The 17,259-nt window shown below is 48.8% G+C and overlaps 1 protein-coding gene across 1 annotated transcript in view; it reads right to left on the reverse strand.

The window, feature by feature from the left end:
- Nucleotides 1-2,081: 2,081 nt before the first annotated feature.
- The window catches only part of LOC142999454 (receptor-type tyrosine-protein phosphatase N2-like), a 110,061-nt gene continuing 94,883 nt past the window's right edge, over nt 2,082-17,259 (reverse strand). The window contains exons 17-23 of the mRNA XM_076149043.1: nt 16,934-17,011; nt 14,313-14,432; nt 13,892-14,058; nt 10,974-11,027; nt 8,997-9,061; nt 4,751-4,824; nt 2,082-4,150 (exon numbers count right to left, since the gene is read on the reverse strand). Coding sequence (XP_076005158.1) covers nt 4,079-4,150; nt 4,751-4,824; nt 8,997-9,061; nt 10,974-11,027; nt 13,892-14,058; nt 14,313-14,432; nt 16,934-17,011 — 630 coding nt within the window. The 3' untranslated portion in view covers nt 2,082-4,078. The remainder of the gene's footprint in view (nt 4,151-4,750; nt 4,825-8,996; nt 9,062-10,973; nt 11,028-13,891; nt 14,059-14,312; nt 14,433-16,933; nt 17,012-17,259) is intronic.

The following is a 17,259-nucleotide window of genomic DNA, read 5'->3' on the forward strand; positions in this document are numbered from 1 at the left end:
GAAAGCAATTTTTCTATGCAAATGGTTAAATTCCCGGTGAGGGCGGCCGTTGGACGCGCGCTCATAAACGGGCTAATGATGAGTGACAGGAGGGGGATATTGGGGTCACAGCACGTGCCACACCGGTGAAAATGATCAACTAAATGCCAGAAGTGTCCTCGTGACGGGCGGGAGGACGAGGGCGGGAGGACGAGAGCGGGAGGACGAGAGCGGGAGGACGAGGGCGGGAGGACGAGGGCGGGAGGACGAGAGCGGGAAGACGAGGGCGGGAAGACGAGGGCGGGAAGACGAGAGCGGGAAGACGAGAGCGGGAGGACGAGGGCGGGAGGACGAGAGCGGGAGGACGAGGGCGGGAGGACGAGGGCGGGAGGACGAGAGCGGGAAGACGAGGGCGGGAAGACGAGGGCGGGAAGACGAGAGCGGGAAGACGAGAGCGGGAAGACGAGAGCGAGCGCCGCGCCGGGAGTCTAGGAATCCGATTAGAGCAGTAAGTAATGAGGAAAGATGAAATGAAATGAATGAAATGAATTTGTTTTTTTTCTCCTCTTTGGTCATGAGAATATCCGCTCCCTTAAGTCTGGACGAGATGTCGGTTGAATAATTTAAAGGATTCCACGCCTGAAAGATGAGGAACAAATCACAACTCTGCTCTCCGATCAGTCAAACACCAGAGCAGGAAGCTGATTAAAGGGAGGAAACGCTGCTCTCACCTCTTTTTGCTCAAATAAAAGATTCCCACAGTTTCATCACCTCCTACATCCAAACTACCAGTAGGAAGCTCCATGATATAGTTGATAATATGCATACAGTGTGTCTCAAACAGGAAGTAAACACATAATGGATGAATTCAAACGTGAAGGTTAAGATCATAGTCAGTTGTAGTTAAACACACTGAACTACACTTTTTCCTCGACAGCAGGAAGGTTTAGCACTTGAATTTGAAGCCTGCGTGTGTGTGTGTGTGTGTGTGTGAGTCATCTCGGCGTCTCCCTCCATTGATTTCCCCGCTTCCTGCTCTCTAAGTCCACACTGCCTGCCACACCGGCTCAGGCACAGGGAGCACTTCCTCCTCCATCCATGACGAGCGGCTGCTTGGCCCGGATAAACACCTTTAAAAAGAGAAGAAGAAAGGAGCTTTGCACCCACAGAGCTCCACCTGGACAGACGGGCGCACGGACGCACGGCGGCTGAATGAGAATGACGGCGAGGTCACAGAGCAGCAGGTCGGCACCATTCAGCCTTTAGGATCAATCACCTAATCAGAAACAGCAACAGGAAGCGGGCCGAGTGTTTGCTGGTGGAGTTGCAGGCAGGCAGACAGGCTCAGGTCAGGTTATTGTGTGTCTGTGTCACTTTGAAGAAAGACTCACACGTACAGTTGCGTAACAATACTCCATTGACAATGGGACTTTATTCATACGCTCTGTTTTCACCGATAGAACAAAATATCTTCTGTTTGTTTAGTTTTTTTGTTAAGATATATACAGAGATGAGTGGATGTGTTAACGCAGCAGACCAGCCGTCCATACACACTCAGAGAGAGAGAGAGAGAGAGAACAGCGACCCACTGAGCCTGAGCACTGCAGAAAGCATCGCTTCAACAGGCGGCTCCTTCAAAATAAGAGCAAAGGACACAATTTGTGATATTTAATTGTAAGAAAATTGAGCTTTTCCTCCAAATCCTCTGTATTTTTTCCTTAAATTTGTATTATTTTGACAATTTCTCTCCAAAAACTCCACGATTTCCCACAAGTGCCACTCCAAATGTGGGAACCTCTGTCTATCATCATGACAGAGACTCAACCTGATCCTCCATTTTGCTCCAAGCCGCCTGTTAAAAAGAACATCCGTGGCAGTGCGCTTCAGTCTCACCAGCTGATGTGGGGGAGGCAGTGGCTCAGTGGGTAGTGCTTCCGCTTGGGAACCGTAGGGTCGCCGGTTCGAGCCCCTGCCGAGGTGCCCCTGAGCAAGGCACCGAACCCTCAATTGCTCCCCCCTCTGCGAAGGGTGGTACTGTAATGTAATGTAAGTCGCTTTGGATAAAAGCGTCTGCCAAATGATCGTAATGTAATGTAATGTGAGCTGGCTGCAGTATGACATCATCACACCAGTCAGGGTCTGCATCCTGCACAGATAAGAACCCCTCTGCCCCGTCCATGTTTGTGGAGATGAAGTCAGACAGATGAACTCACATCTACGTCTACATCAGTGGTTTGTTTGTGAAAGGCCAGAGGAAAGTACAGAACAGCCATTGTTTCTGGATAAATAGCCATGCACTAGTAACGCCGTGTGAGCAGCTCAGAGCTTTAAGGGTTAAATAAGAGTGTACAGAGAAAACTAGAACATCTAGAGCAGACGTAGAGCAGCTGCTTGAGCCGCTGTGAGCTGATGGAGAGCTGATGGAGAGCTGCAGGGTCACCAAAGTCAACTCCAGACTAAAGAGAGAGAGGGGGGGAGAGAGAGAGAGAGAGGGAGCGAGAGCGGGAGGGAGATAGAGAGAGAGAGAGAGAGAGGGAGAGAGACAGAGAGAGAGAGGGAGAGAGAGATAGAAAGGGAGAGAGGGAGAGATTCCTCGCTTGTTTTTGAATGTTCTTGGTTCTTGTGCTTCATGTGTCTGTATGCATGTATGTATGATGTCATCATTTCCTGTATGGTACTTTGGGCTGAATTCTTTTTTCTTCAAATCAAACATTAATCACACATGTAAACATGTTAAAGGTCTCTGCGTGGCGTTCCCGTGTTCCTGCAGCACATCAGTGTGTGTGTGTGTGTGTGTGTGTGGAGTTGCCTTTGGGAATCCCAGCCGGTTGTGGAAGCGCCGCACGTTCAGCTGCTGCACGCGTACAAATCAAACATTAATGCTACGTAGGAGAGCTGCTACTCTGAAGCTAAACAGAGCCTTTCCTTCAAGACCGCCGCTCTATCCAACCGCCGCCTCATTCCAGAGCAGCGAGCTTCCCGTTGAGCTTCCCATTAAGGAACCAGCGCCTCTAAATCCACCTTCATCCAGGGGAATGAGCTCATTTTAACACCAAGCGGCGCTCCTGGTTTGTGTTTCCAGGTGGCTGGACACGCTTTCCTCCGCCCCCATCAGTGTGTGTGTGTGTGTGTGTGTGTGTGTGTTCATGAAGGCAGACATGAGTGTGATTCTGCACTGACGAGCCTCTATATTGGTTTTCCACACACAGGTAACGCTTCAGTCAAAGTTCCAGGTTGCTTCAATCTAGAGCTGATAGATTAAAGAGGAGAATGTCACGGCGCAGAGATTACGTCATCGCACAGCCTGAATCACACACACACACACACACACATTCACTTGTGTCAGTACAGTTCATGTTGTTCTTTAAATGAAACCTCAGAAAATACGACTTTGTGCCTCGACAGGAGATGAAGTTTAGTCTTTAAGAGCAACAAATGTGAGTACAGACGGTTTAGAACAGGAAACACACTCACACCTTTAATGATACAGAGATGATAGTTGATTTACACACACACACACACACACACGCACGCACGCTCCAAAGCTAAGCTCAAACAATGGCGTCAATCCAGTGAAACACGTCGGTTTGGCAGAGACTTTCTGTCTCTATTGATTATTCTACTGATCATCTGGATTGATAATGAAGTGTCAGACGGTTTAACTGCGTCTCTACTTTCATCTATTCTGGAATAATTACGCCCAAATCCATTATTGATAGCACTTAAACTAATCAACCATCGTGACAGAAACTGTTTCCTGCACGACTTCCATCTCGTTTCGGTCAAACTTTCGTTGACATTCGCCCGCAGAACTGCAGAAAACCCAACGGGCCAAACCTCAACGAGCTGCACTCAAGAGACGCACACAAGATAATCACTCGTCTAACAAACGCACAATGATGAAATGTGAAGGGATTTTTATTCAGACTATCAAAGGAGTTTTAATGCACTGGAATGACACTTTGGGAAACAGGCGACAGGCTCAACACGAGAGAAGGGGAGAGGAGAGGAGAGGAGAGGAGGCTAAGGCAAAGGGAAGAGGAGTAACTGAGGAGGAGGCTTGTAGTGAGGGAGGTTTGTCAGAGGGAGGCGCTCCTTCCTACTGAGGAAGAGCCTTCAGAATGGCGTTCACCTCCTCGGCCACCGCCGTCAAAGCAAACTCGAACTGATCCTGCAAAAGAAAAGAGGAGGAGGAGGAGGGTTAAGAGGGTCGAAAAACACACACACACACACACACACACACACCCCTGCCACCCCTGGTTTAAATCCAGATTATCATTAATCACACAGATTCTCTCCATATTCCTCTGCGATCTATAAATCCCTGTTCAATTACTTTGCAGCGATCGATTGATGATGCCTGGTAACACAGGGATTAGTGCTTCAGTGCAGGTTGTATGTCACCAACACACACACACACACACACACACACACACACATACACTAACGAGCAGCAGAGTGTGTGTTCTCATGTTTGGTGTAAAGGTCACAGGTTTAGTCTCAATAACGTCCAGCGCTTACGTCTGAAACCACAGGAAGGAGAGTCCAGTAGGCTTCAAAATGGAGGAACATGTAAGGGGCGTGGCCTGTGGGCGTGGCCTAATGGTATGGCGCAAGGAATCGAGGAGAGACAGGAGTTTATATTCTATGAGTTATGGTTCAAAGGTTATCTATGAATGACATCATCCCGTGTAATCCGGCTGTATGACATCATGGGGTTCACTTACACACACACACACACACACACACACGTTCAGCTGGAGGCGCCTACCTTAGTCTGGACCATCCCCGGCCTCTGGTCCCTGAGGTGCTCCAGGGTGGCTGCAATATCAATCTCCTTGGCACCTGTCACACACACACACACACACACACAGACACACACACACACAAAACAGGGTTAAATTGCGTTCACAGCACTGCCAAGATAATCGTGCTAACATCTGTCACTCTGCTGTTTTATACCAACTGGAACAGCAAAAACATTTCCTTTGAACAAACAAACACAAACACACACACACACACACACACACTCACACGCCACTCAGTCTACAAACACGGAGAGGTGGTTTTTGTTTTGAGAAAACAAGAGTGCGGATCACAGCGGCGCATGTTGTTGAGGTTTGCTGTGTTCTCACTCGTCTGTCTTTGATAATCAACCTGGGGCCTCACAGCTTACTGAAGACACACACACACACACACACACACCATGCCCAAATCAGACATACGTGTGTGTGTGTGTACAGTCTGTCTGCATGCCAAGCGGTTCTGCACTGAGAACCTTTGATCAGACTGATGAGGTACAAACAGAATAAAGGAGTGTGTGGAGTGTTTCATGTGTTTGGTGCAAAATATAATATTTGTACACAGAACCAGTAAGAGTTTCTGATTTATGATTCTGAGTGAACAGAAGGTAACACACACACACACACACACACACACATAGAGGTGTAAAGTAGAACATTAAACATAATTGGAGTTAGAGAATAATGACTTTGTCTCCAAAACTACATCAGAGAGAGAGAGAGAGAGAGAGAGAGAGAGAGAGGTGCAGGGAGGAGTAGAGGGGTTTGTTCCTCCTTCTCCCCCTCACGGAGCTTTCTCTCTCCATCTCTCCGTCTCTTCTTGCGGCTGCACGGCGAGCAGAGTGAATGCTGGGAGCTCTGCAGCTTCACACCGGAGACACAATGGCCTCCTTCCCCGCCGGCCCGGCCGCAGCACACAGGTCCCAGCTTTGGTTTCTCTCTTTCCTTTTATTTCTTTTATTTCTCGGGGAGGGGGGGCGAGGACTTAACGAGCCCAGGGCTATTGTGCAGCGTCTGATAAACCTCAGAACGGACGACGACGTTATTTTACTGGAGCTCTCTGCAGACGTCTCCCCGCATGAAAGAGACGGCGGAGGTGGAGAGAAAAAAGAGGAGGGGAATGAAACACAACAACCAACCAGGCTCTGCTCCTCAGAATGAGACTCGCTTAGAGGTGGAGGTCGAGGAGGAGGAGGAGGAGGGGGGAAGGTAGGGGGAGCTATAGAAGAGGAGAAGGGGGAGAGAGAGAGAGAGAGAGAGAGAGAGAGAGAGAGAGCGAGAGAGAGAAATAGCCTTGGCCCTTGAGGAGGCAGTGAAAGGTCCCGAGAGCCGAAGACGAAGACCAGGAACACCAGCTGGATCGGAGGGAGGGGGGCGGGGCGGGGGGACTGAAAGGCTCCCGGGCACTTGATGGGTTTCATTTGATTCTTAAGATGAAGAGGAGGGTGGTGGTGGTGGTGGTGGGGTTACATTAGAGACAGGGGGAAAGCCTTTTGGAGAGCAGGAGGGGGGAGAAGAAGAAGAAGAAGAAGATGAAAAAAAAAACGTGAGAACCTCCAGCAATACCTCCTCAACCTGCAACAGCCATCAGTCTCTGCTGGAGTCACAATTCATTCCAGGGTGGGAGAAGAATGGGGAGAGAGAAAGGGGGAGGGGGAGGAGGGGGGGTGGAGTGATTATGTGTCTGAGAGGCTGGAGGAGGAGGAGGAGGAGGAGGAGGAGGAGGGAGAAGTGTCTTTGATCGGGATAGAGGAACCCTGCAAACCTGTGGGCCTCCAGCATCTCTGGAACACTCACTCACTCACTCACTCACTCACTCACTCACCCACTCACTCACTCACTCACTCACTCACTCACTCACTCACTCACCCAGCCACTCATTTGTTGCCTCCCACCATTTTGAGTCACTAAATTTGACGCGAGTGAGTGAGTGAGACAGTAAGTGAGACAGTGAGCGAGTGAGTGAGAAAGTGAGTGAGCGAGACAATGAGCAGGTAAACGAGTGAGTGAGTGAGTGAGTGAGTGAGTGAGTGAGACAGTGAGTGAGTGAAAGCACTTTTATCAGCGACATATCTCTTGTGTCTTAACTGTCACGAACAACAACAAGTAAAATGGAGTCAAGTGCTGTCTGAATATGAACATGTGGTCTGATGACAGAACAAAGCTCAGTCTAAATCTGCAGTAAGCCCTCGTGTCTTTGCTGTCGGCTGACATTCTTACGACTCCACTTTTGAGGATTTTGGCGTTTTAACTCCACTTGAAGGATTACACACCGACCTGGACGGCTCCAGGAAATCCCACAACCCCTCAGGTTTATGAAACCTTTCACAGGCAGTTAGATAAACTACAAAAGAATGGATCCTAAGCTCCAAACAAAGAGCCTCCTATCAATGAAAAGTCATTTTCTCTGGGATCTTTTTTTTTTTTACCACACACAGATCTCAGGATGCTTTGTAGGAAGTGAAATCCTGGCAGTAATCTCTCTCCAACAGCCCGGCCACATCCTGACCTTGCCTCCATTCCACCAGGCTTTTTAGGCTTTTGAGGCTTTTTACGTCGACCCCAGAGAGACAGCACAACACGAGATCCCTTCTTTCAGTCATGCATTTAAGTGACAAACCAAAACACCTTTGATACAATTCATTAACTGTTCCACTTTCTGGTTGGTTAACGTTTCATTTAGCAGAGCACTTTGAGCCGAATAAGCCACGCCCACATCAGTTAGCCACAACTGGTAGTTAATTTGAGCAAAAATGGGAAAGAATATCAAAAAAGTGTAGAAGTTGGAGATCAATCTCAGTATGTGGTTATGGAGCTTGTGGATGTGAGGTCACAGGTGAGGTCACAGGTGAGGTCACAGGTCATTCTGAGGGTTTAGATGTCGGGGATTGGCAGATTACTTTACTGGAGATATTCGATTGCAGAATTTAAGTTTTTAATTTTGAGGCCTTTTGAAGTTAAAGATCAGAATCAGGAAGTGAAGCAAAGTTAATTTTTGTTTCACTGTAAAAGATAAAAGTATTCACAGGCCCCAACCCACCGCCCCCCCCCCCCCCCCCCCTGAGGAGGGGCCCCCGGGCCCCCGATCACAGTGTGACAGCCTGGGAAAAGACCCCCGATGCCCCACTGACCCTTTGATCTGGAATTAAAGACCCAGGAGCTCGTTCTGCTACAACACACACACACACACACACACACACACACATTGTCACACACATCCAAATTGTCTTTGGAATTTCACATTGCCAAGCTGAATAAATGTGTTAATAGACTAAAACTGAACACATGAGGCGGGCAGGAGACATTTTAAAGACCTAAAGAAGCTTTAAAACATTGTTCTTCTGCAAGTATTAGCAGAATTTGAAACCTGTGGTGTGAAAACCTGTAGCATGAAAACCTGAAAAATGTGTCCAGATGACTTTACTAGCTACTAAGTCTTTCAATACTTCACCACGTCAGTATGAATCTATCAAACTAGTCATTAGTTGTTCTTGTGCAGATATCAGCTGTTTTCAGTGCAGCATGAACCGGGCTTTTAATCTGAAGGTCCACTGCTCTGAGTGCTGCTGGACAGGAGAGTGCAGTGCTCAGTCCTGTGAGGCTGTGTGTCTCATGTCTGTGTGCAGGCTGTGTGTCTCATGTCTGTGTGCAGGCTGTGTGTCTCATGTCTGTGTGCAGGCTGTGTGTCTCATGTCTGTGTGCATCACCATCTCACTGAACATAACAGATAATACAAGAAAACACATCGGAATATGACACTGATTCCAGCGAGATCCATGAGGCGCCTCGCCGCCTCGCTGCCTCGCCGCCTCGCCGAGCATTCAGCGGCGTCATACATCTTCAGCACGACGTGTTAATTCTGTGATGATATAATTACAGTCATTATCATCCACTCAGAGAGCAAATGTACTCAGTCAGCAGCACTCTGCATGAGGCGCTCTCTCCTCTCTAAAGGGGAAAACAAAACTCACGCTTCAAGTGAGAAAAATCTGCTTTAAGGGCAAAACAACGACGACAATGAGCTGCCAGAGGGAAACGAAGCAGACGGCCATTAGGAGGAATTCAGGCCAAAACATCAGCAAGCAGCAGGAATGTGTGAGTCAAGATGTCTTCAGGGATCGTTTACATGTTTACATGATCCAGCTCAGTTTCATCAGAACCTCAGTCACCTTCAGCCAGGTGGCACAGGAGAGCAGACGGTGGACTGACACTCACCTTTGGCCATCTTGTTGAGGACCATGTCGACCAGGATGTAGGTGCCAGTGCGGCCGGCGCCATCGCTGCACAGGGGAGAGAGGGGGGTGAGAGAGAGAGAGAGAGAGAGAGAGAGAGAGAGAGAGAGGGAGAGAGAGAGAGAGAGGGAGAGAGAGAGAGTTTTAGTCACCGGTTTCTCCTTTAGAAACTCAAATTTTTTCAGAAAACAGAGCAGATGGAGATGAATCCTAAGGAAAAGACGCGCGGTGCATCTGTGACGTGAAGGACGCTGAATTGAGTCCATACCTCTGCCAAGGACGAACCAGTCGAGGCAGCATTTATCGAGGCTCTAAAATCATTTACTTAAACCACGGCGGAGGAAAGATCTGGATTACAGAATATTTTAGGCCTTCAGATGGCGGCGGTGGTGGCGTTGTTCTGCTGATGTTTGTTGGCGCCTCCAGCTGACTGCAGCGCTGTGGAGGCGAGTAGCAGGCAGACTGGAGGAAGACGACGGATTTAACGCGGATAAACAACATGAAAGCTGCAGAATCACTGAAGCTGTTTGGCTTTTTTGGTTTGGAATTATATAACAGAAACACAAGATCAACCTGTTTGTAACAACAGCAAGTACATCACACACACACACACACACACACACACACACACACACACACACAGAGCAGACAGCCTCAGTCAGAACAGAGATGGAGAGGAAGATTTTCTATCTCTGATTCATTTCGAGTGTTGAAAATTGATGCCTGTATCCCTGCTGGTGTTCACTGTATCAAGCTTGTGTGTGTGTGTGTGTGTGTGTGTGTGTGTGTTGGTTGCTGGCACATGTCCACACTCTGAATGTTTCATTTTCACTGGCAGTTTGGTGATTTATCTGCAGGCCTGCACACACACACACACACACACACACACACACACACACACACACACTGTTGTATATTTCAATATGCCTAGTGGCAGTAATTGAGCAAAACCACCGCGCCTCTGTGTGTGTGTGCATTCTACACACACACACACACACAGTACTATCGTTCTGATCTGTGTGTGTGTGTGTGTGTGTGTGTGTTGGGTGGGGGCTGCGTCTCAAACAGGTTATTATGCTATGATTAGATCTGTCGTATCGCTGCACCTCACCAGAATCATTAACGGCCCATCAAAGATATGAGGGGGCGGAGTCACACATGTGCCAGCATCATTTTCTGTGTGTGTGTGTGTGTGTGTGTGTGTGTGTAGGAGGGAAATAAGGAGGGTCTGGGGGCTAAAAGCACACGAGAAAACATGTCAAGATGTCTCCTCGCTCCCGTTCTCGCTGGCTTTAATAGAGAGAGACCATGAGTCTGATTACAGACACGTTCATTCTGCCATTAGAGCCATAAATGGATAGAAGGTAAACGTCTCCATCGGAACATTGGCACCTTTGATCACCAGCCAGCCGATCTGTTTCCTGTCCTGCTTCAGTCTAATCGTGGCAGGATGTCAGCACCGAGACCCCGGTTAGATTTTCATTTAAATCCCTATTTAATGAGCGACCTATGTTCTGTGCAGAATATGCAGATGTGCAGTCGACAGCTGGAGCCCCGCCCACTCCTGCTTCACCCACTGCCTCCACCCAACACAAGGCAAAGTCTCAAGCCTCTCCAATTAAAAGTTCCTCCTACGTGGACACTTTCTCAAGTTTAATTATAAACTTTTTGGCAAATGTTCCCTCTCTCTCTCTCTCTCTCTCTCTCTCTCTCTCTCTCTCTCTCTCTCTCTCTCTCTCTCTCTCTCTCTCTCAGTTGGATGTGTGTTAAATCCGCCGCCACCGAAGAAACGACAACCGCGTTCAGTTTCAGTATGGAGGCTCTTTGGCTCATCTCAGACGTATGGAGGCGCTTGTTTGGAGGCTGTGTGTGTGTGTGTGTGTGTGTGTGTGTGTGTGTGTGTGTGTGTGTGTGGTGAAGATGTGGTGAGATGTGCCGTCGTCGTGGCGATTATACTTGCCTGCAGTGGACTATGATCGGACACGAGCGACCCCGGTAGCACTTGTTAACTTTCCTGTAAAAAAAGAGAAGAGAGAGAGAGAGAGAGGGAGAGAGAGAGAGAACAGATAGGGAGAGAGGGAGAGAAAAAGAGAGAGAGAGCAGGAAGAGAGAGAGAGCAGAGATGGAGAGAGCGAGAGAAAGAGAGAGAGAGCAGAGATGGAGAGAGAGAGAGAGAGAGAGAGAGAGAGAGAGAGAGAGCACAACACAAACACAGTGTTAACATCGCAAGTACAATAACACACACACACACACACACACACACACTGTCTATACATCACATGTCCCGATCTCCTGGCACCTAAACAAAGTTGATAGTTAGACTGAGCACACACTGTTTCCTGTGTTGTGGAGTGTGTTTTTCCTGAAGTCACACACACACACACACACACACACACACACACACACACGGTGGCAAACACTGCGGCAGGAGAGAGAGTTTCATTTCCCACCAAAAAGAATCCACATATTTTAATTTTCTCGCCTCAGAAACTGAAAAGTCAGGTTCCACTGCGGGCACGATCGAGAGTGACGTTACCATGGCAACAGCCGGCAGAGGAGTGGGGGTGTAAAGGGATGCGCGATTCAGAGTACACGCCCCGTAAGAGACATTCAAGCTTGACGGAGGAAGAAAGAGAGCGAGAGAGAGAGAGAGAGAGAGAGAGAGAGAGAGAGAGAGAGAGAGAGAGAGACGGACAGCGAGAGAGAGAGAGAGTGAGAGATGAAATGAGAAGAAAGGAGGAACAGAGAACAATAACAGAAACAAAATGGCAGACAGACTGTGGGACAAAAAGAGAGAGAGAGAAACCCTGACAGGATGAAGAGAACTGTGTGTAGAGAGAGAGAGAGAGTGGGGAAGATGGACGAGGATGAGAGAGGGAAAATGTGTGAGAGAGAGAGAGAGAGAGGTAGAGTTAGTGAGTAAGAGTGGAAATCAAAGAGAGAGAGAGTGTGAAAGAAAGAGAGATGGAGAGAGATGGAGGGTAACATTTAGGCTTATTGATATTTGATGGTAAAAAAAACCTGGCATTTAGGGAGGAATTCCAAATGAAATCTGTGTGTGTGTGTGTGTGTGTCCTGTCCTGCTGTCAGATTACCAAATATGACACACACACACACACACACATGATTTCTGCCTCTTGTACTGACAGATGTTGTATTTAGCATGATGCTGTCCTAGCAGCTGACTGACACTAGGATCATATCCAGGCATGAGATCTGGAAAACACAGATCACATAATGACTACAAAGCAGGAAATGATAGAAATGCATCAACAAGGAAACATCTGATCTGGAATTAAACTGAACAGAATTTAGAGAGAGTGATGAGCTGATAATCTATCAATAACATGGATTCTGCTTTAGAGAGAGAGATGAGATGAGATGAGAGAGGGAGAGAGAGAGGGAAGAGACAGCAGGGGAGAGAGAGAAAGAGACAGAAGCGGGCGAGAGAGGAAGGAAGGAAGGAAGGAGGGAGGAGGTGGGAGGAGATGGGAGGCAGCCAAGCAAACCATGAGCAAGCAAAAAAGAGAGGCGAGAGGTCATCACAGGTCAGCGGGCACAGCAAGGAGAATGTGAGAGACGATGGAGGAGAAAAGAAGGGGAGGGCAGGAAAAGAAAGAGGAGCAAATGGGGAGAGAAGGGGGGTTGGGGTTTGGGTTTGGGGGTTTGGGGGTTTGGGGGTTTGAGGGTTTGGGGGTTTGGGGGTTTGGGGTCCGTGAGGCCCCGCTTTGGTTGCAGAGTCACAGTCTCCAATGATCACTTTTGTGACTATGCAACTGGGCTTATATTACTAGCTGCAACATCACAAAAATGACACTGGCAACCGCTAGTTAGCTGGTAAAACAACAGAGGGGAAGAGGAGGAGGAGGAGGAGGAGGAGGAGGAGGAGGAGGATGTGTAAGCAATGCCTCGTAAGTCAAGATATAAAAAAAATAAAAATGAAGAAGAGCATTAAGGTGGAGGCACCTAATGGCGGGGCCGGTGGGGGGTCAGGGGGTCGGGGGTCGTGGGGGTCCCTACACCTGCCTCCCCTCTTCATCCATCTTACTTCAATCTTATCGGAGTATGTTTGTCCCCAGACGTGGACAGGAGTGAGAACATACGTGACAAACCGATTCATCTCAGCCGCCGACGTTTGAGGGAGGAAAAACAGGAAGCATCAGAGGAAATGAGCAGGTTTGTTCCTGTGGAGGCAGCAGCAGCAGCAGCAGCACTGATACGGCCTCCATGACGACGCCCACCAGACCCCCTCTGACCACTCTCTCTTCATTTCTCACCTAATTGACCTGCGGCCGTATATACAGAACCAAGCGGAGCGTCGCCGGGGATAATGGGCGGCGGACGGGAGAGCGAAGCGTCTCCCCCCTAATAGGCAATACAGTATAGATCAGTTTAAAGCAGGTCGGGGGGGCACAGATAACGGATCGCTTCAGCTGAGCTCCCTCAGCTCGTCCCCGGATCACGCCGCTATCCGCTGGAAATGCTGCGGATTTGGGAGGATATTTATCTCATTTTCCCCCTTTCTCTCCTAGAAAGTGAGAGATTTGAAGTTATTAACGCCAGATGACACTAAACCCGTTCGGTTACCGCGGCGCTTCAGAGGCCGGGAGACGCTTGACACTGAGGGCTGAATTTGTGGCGGCACTTTTAACGCCACGCTGATGCTTTCCCTCGTTTATAAACGTTAGCTAGCGGCAAAATGTGTCTCTACCGCCCCCTTGTGTGCATTTCACTCTAAGGCCGCGTTCAAATAAAACTCCATTTTAACGTTGTTCTTTCCTGTGAGTTTGGGAATGGAAGGTATAATAGAACAGCTTCATGTTGGAATCCTCCCAGCGGCCCGGTGTGGAGGTCCTGCTGGTCTACTGAGTCCCCTACCTGCGGAAGTCCAACAGGGTCCGGCTGGTCTCCGGGACGGTCTGGTTCAGCCAGGTCAGGAAGTGGAACTGGGTGACGGTCCGAGTCTCGTTGGTCTGCATGTTCTTCAGGTAGAAGCTGCGGACCAGGAAATCGTCGCACCAGATGTGTTCGGACACCAGGTTGACCTGCAGGGGGCGCACAGGCACAATTTAGTCATCAACCAGATGCAGACCAGATGGATAATTAGTATGTAAGCTTCTTAAGAGGACAAACACTTGCAAGAGCCATCTGAAACTTACCTGTAGCTCTAATAACAATGAAAGAACTGAGAACTTTACATGTGTTTATACTATCAACTCTCCGTATTGACGTGTGTGTGTGTGTGTGTGTGTGTGTGTGTGTGTGTGTGTGTGTGTGTGTGTTGGATGAGCCACTTCACCTCGTAGATGTGGTAGAGGTTGGATCCCTCGTCGGGCCAGTAATGGTAGCACTGCTTCACTCCGCTCTCCACCAGAGGCGTTAGCATCACGATGACCACACAGCCGTTCTCCCACACCATCTGCACACACACACAAACACACACACACACACACACACACACACACACACACACTTCTTAATATTCTTCTTTCAATTATTCAGACATTTCCGACCTTTGACCTCCCTAGACTGTGAGTCTTTTGGCCTCATTTCCTTCCTTTTGCCAGTAATAGTAGTAAGAGTATTTTCTTGAGAATATCTCAAACAGTAGACTAAAGGCAGCATTCTGAAGGTGGCAGAGGAGTTGATGGACAGATCTGGATCACGAGCCTCATACGGGAGTTCTTCCACGCTCCTGAACGCATCTCCACGGCGCTCAGGCTCGCGTCCTCCGCACATCACCTGATGAAACTCTCTCAAACCAGCATGTCTGAGGTCGCCTCCATGTATTTTCCCTGACCTCTCTCAGTATTTATGTTCCTCTGACTTCATCTTCTGTTCTAATAAAGCACAAGATCAGGTTTTCTTATTTCTAAGCTGGCGCTCTGATGGCCTGATGCTCTTTAAGTGAGTGACACAAGATGTTGACATATTAACGGGTGAAATACTATTTTAAAGACTCTGAGTCACGTCCTTGGCAGCAGACTTGGCGAAGCCGTCAACACTTCATAAAATCTCCCATCAGGAACGCTGACGGGTGTCCTCGCTCGCCCCCACACACGCTCATATTAGCCCACAACCGCTTGAGCTTCTTCACTTCCTGTGACTTGTGGAGAGGAGCTGTGGGATTCTGTGGATTCTGAATCGCAGTTTGAAACCCAAACCTGCCAAGCACGTTCACCCTGTTTCCAAACTCCTCATGCTTCTCCAAAATAAAACTGATAGTTCAGAGATTTCAGAAGGTAGGAGTCGTACTCTTTACTACAGAGCACTGCCTCTCAATTTCACAGCTACTTCCTTCAACCAACACCAGATAAAGACATAGAATTTTGCCTTTTTTTTGGCTGGAAACCTTGAATTTCAAGCACGATGAACATGGAGTCACCTCACAGACCTGCAGGTGTGAACAGAAACCTCCTCCCTCCTCTTTAACGTCTCTTTTCTTATTTGATTTTTGCTTTTATGTTTCCGTTCATGCTACGTCGGGCCTCTGCTTAAGGACCGCGTGTCGTATTTCTTCCACCGCTGTTGTTAAGAAACTACAAGCCAGTCAGAAAAGTGTCGTGGTGTGAGAAAGTAATTGCTGTTGCGGCGTTTCTCTCCCCCACCTGAGTCATTCCACAATAAGAGCGAGTGAGCGCTCGTATTTCTCCTGCTGGCAGTCATATTCTCACAGCCAGAGGGGGGTGGGTCAGTGTGTGTCTGTGTGTGTGTGTGTGTGTGTGGTGGGGGGCTGCTGCTGGCTCTGGAGATCCATTCCACACTGAGAGCTAACAGTCAGCTCTTAATGGAAGCCATAAAACAACGCCGCTCCCTCATCATCACATAAGATAATCAAGATGGCGTCGATCAGAAACACTTGCATGCGCTTTCACCTCCGCCCAGATTTAAGCGCCGTTAATTTGCGGGAGAGTTTTGAATTACTGCTTCGCTGATTGGTCTCATGGGTCCAAAGCTGTGACGGTGCAGTTTGTTTTTGTGTGGAAGGAATAAAGTCAAGCTCCCAAGACATCAGAGGACAGAGGACAGAGGACAGAGGACAGAGGACAGAGGACAGAGGACAGAGGAGAGGGCAGAGGACAGAGGACAGAGGACAGAGGACAGAGCGGGAATACCGTCTATCATCACATAGTCATCTCATTGTAATGATAGGAATAGTTTGACTCGTCTTCAGGTGGCCGGGATGTTTGTTAAGTAGCCTGGGCAACAACACAACAACAAGCCAGGAAACATCTTAAGGGCCAATTTAATGAACCTGAGATGGCAAACGGAGAGAGAGAAGGAGGGATGAAAGAGAAAGAGAGCAGTGAATTCTAAGAGCACAGACTGAGCGAGGAGGAGGAAGAGGAGGAGGAGGAGGGGAAGTAAAATGGCTGAATTACTGAAGGGGAGCGTCTACTCCCCTTTCCCTTTCCTGAGAGAGGGGGAACGGTTCAGACCCAGGGAGGGAACAAAGGAACAGGAGGAATGGATGTAAGAGGGTTAAAGTTCATTCGAGGGGACCGCTCCTTCCATCACGCCGCCCCCACCCCCACACTGAACACACACACGCACACACACACCGCACCCCTCCACTCACACTGGACGGAATAACTTATCCATCTCCTGATCCGAGATTCAAACCCAATACAACATTTGGGACGGCGGCAAAAGTGTTTGCCGTCCCCTGAATTAACAATGTGTCCCATGGCAGAGTTTACTGTGTGTGTGTGTGTGTGTGTGTGTGTGTGTGTGTGTGTGTGTGTTGCATTGCTGGGTAGCAGGCTTGAAGGCAAAGCAGAGATTAATAGCGGCGTCTACAGAAAGACCCCAGCGTCCCACGTGGTTCGCAGCCCTAATAAAAATCGGCTAACTCTTGTTTAAGAGAGGAGAACGTATTGATCTGTGTGTGTGTGTGTGTGTGTGTGTGTGTCTGTTTACCTGCCAGAAATCAGCCACGGTGGAGGGCAGGGGGCCTTGAGTGGCGATGTACGCTGGGTTTCTGGGATCATGATCCATCTGAGAAGAGAAGAAGAGGAGGAGGAGAGGAAAGGAGAGAGAAAAGGAGAGCTGATGAAAAGGTACAAACCAGGTCGCCCGGCCTCACCGGGGTCAAAGGTTTCAGCCGCAGAGCCCCGACCTTCGTCCTGTTCGGCTTCCTGTAATTGCCCTCACAGGGACAAACACACGAGGAATCTTTACGAGAAGGAGAAGCTCGGAGAATGGACGGTGAGGAATTTAATGACATCGCCCTGAAACTGGGAATC

Source organism: Genypterus blacodes, unplaced genomic scaffold, assembly GCF_046128005.1.
Source record: "Genypterus blacodes isolate CSIRO-AG114 ecotype Tasmania unplaced genomic scaffold, CSIRO-AGI_Gbla_v1 ptg000005l_1, whole genome shotgun sequence".
NCBI lineage: Eukaryota > Metazoa > Chordata > Actinopteri > Ophidiiformes > Ophidiidae > Genypterus > Genypterus blacodes.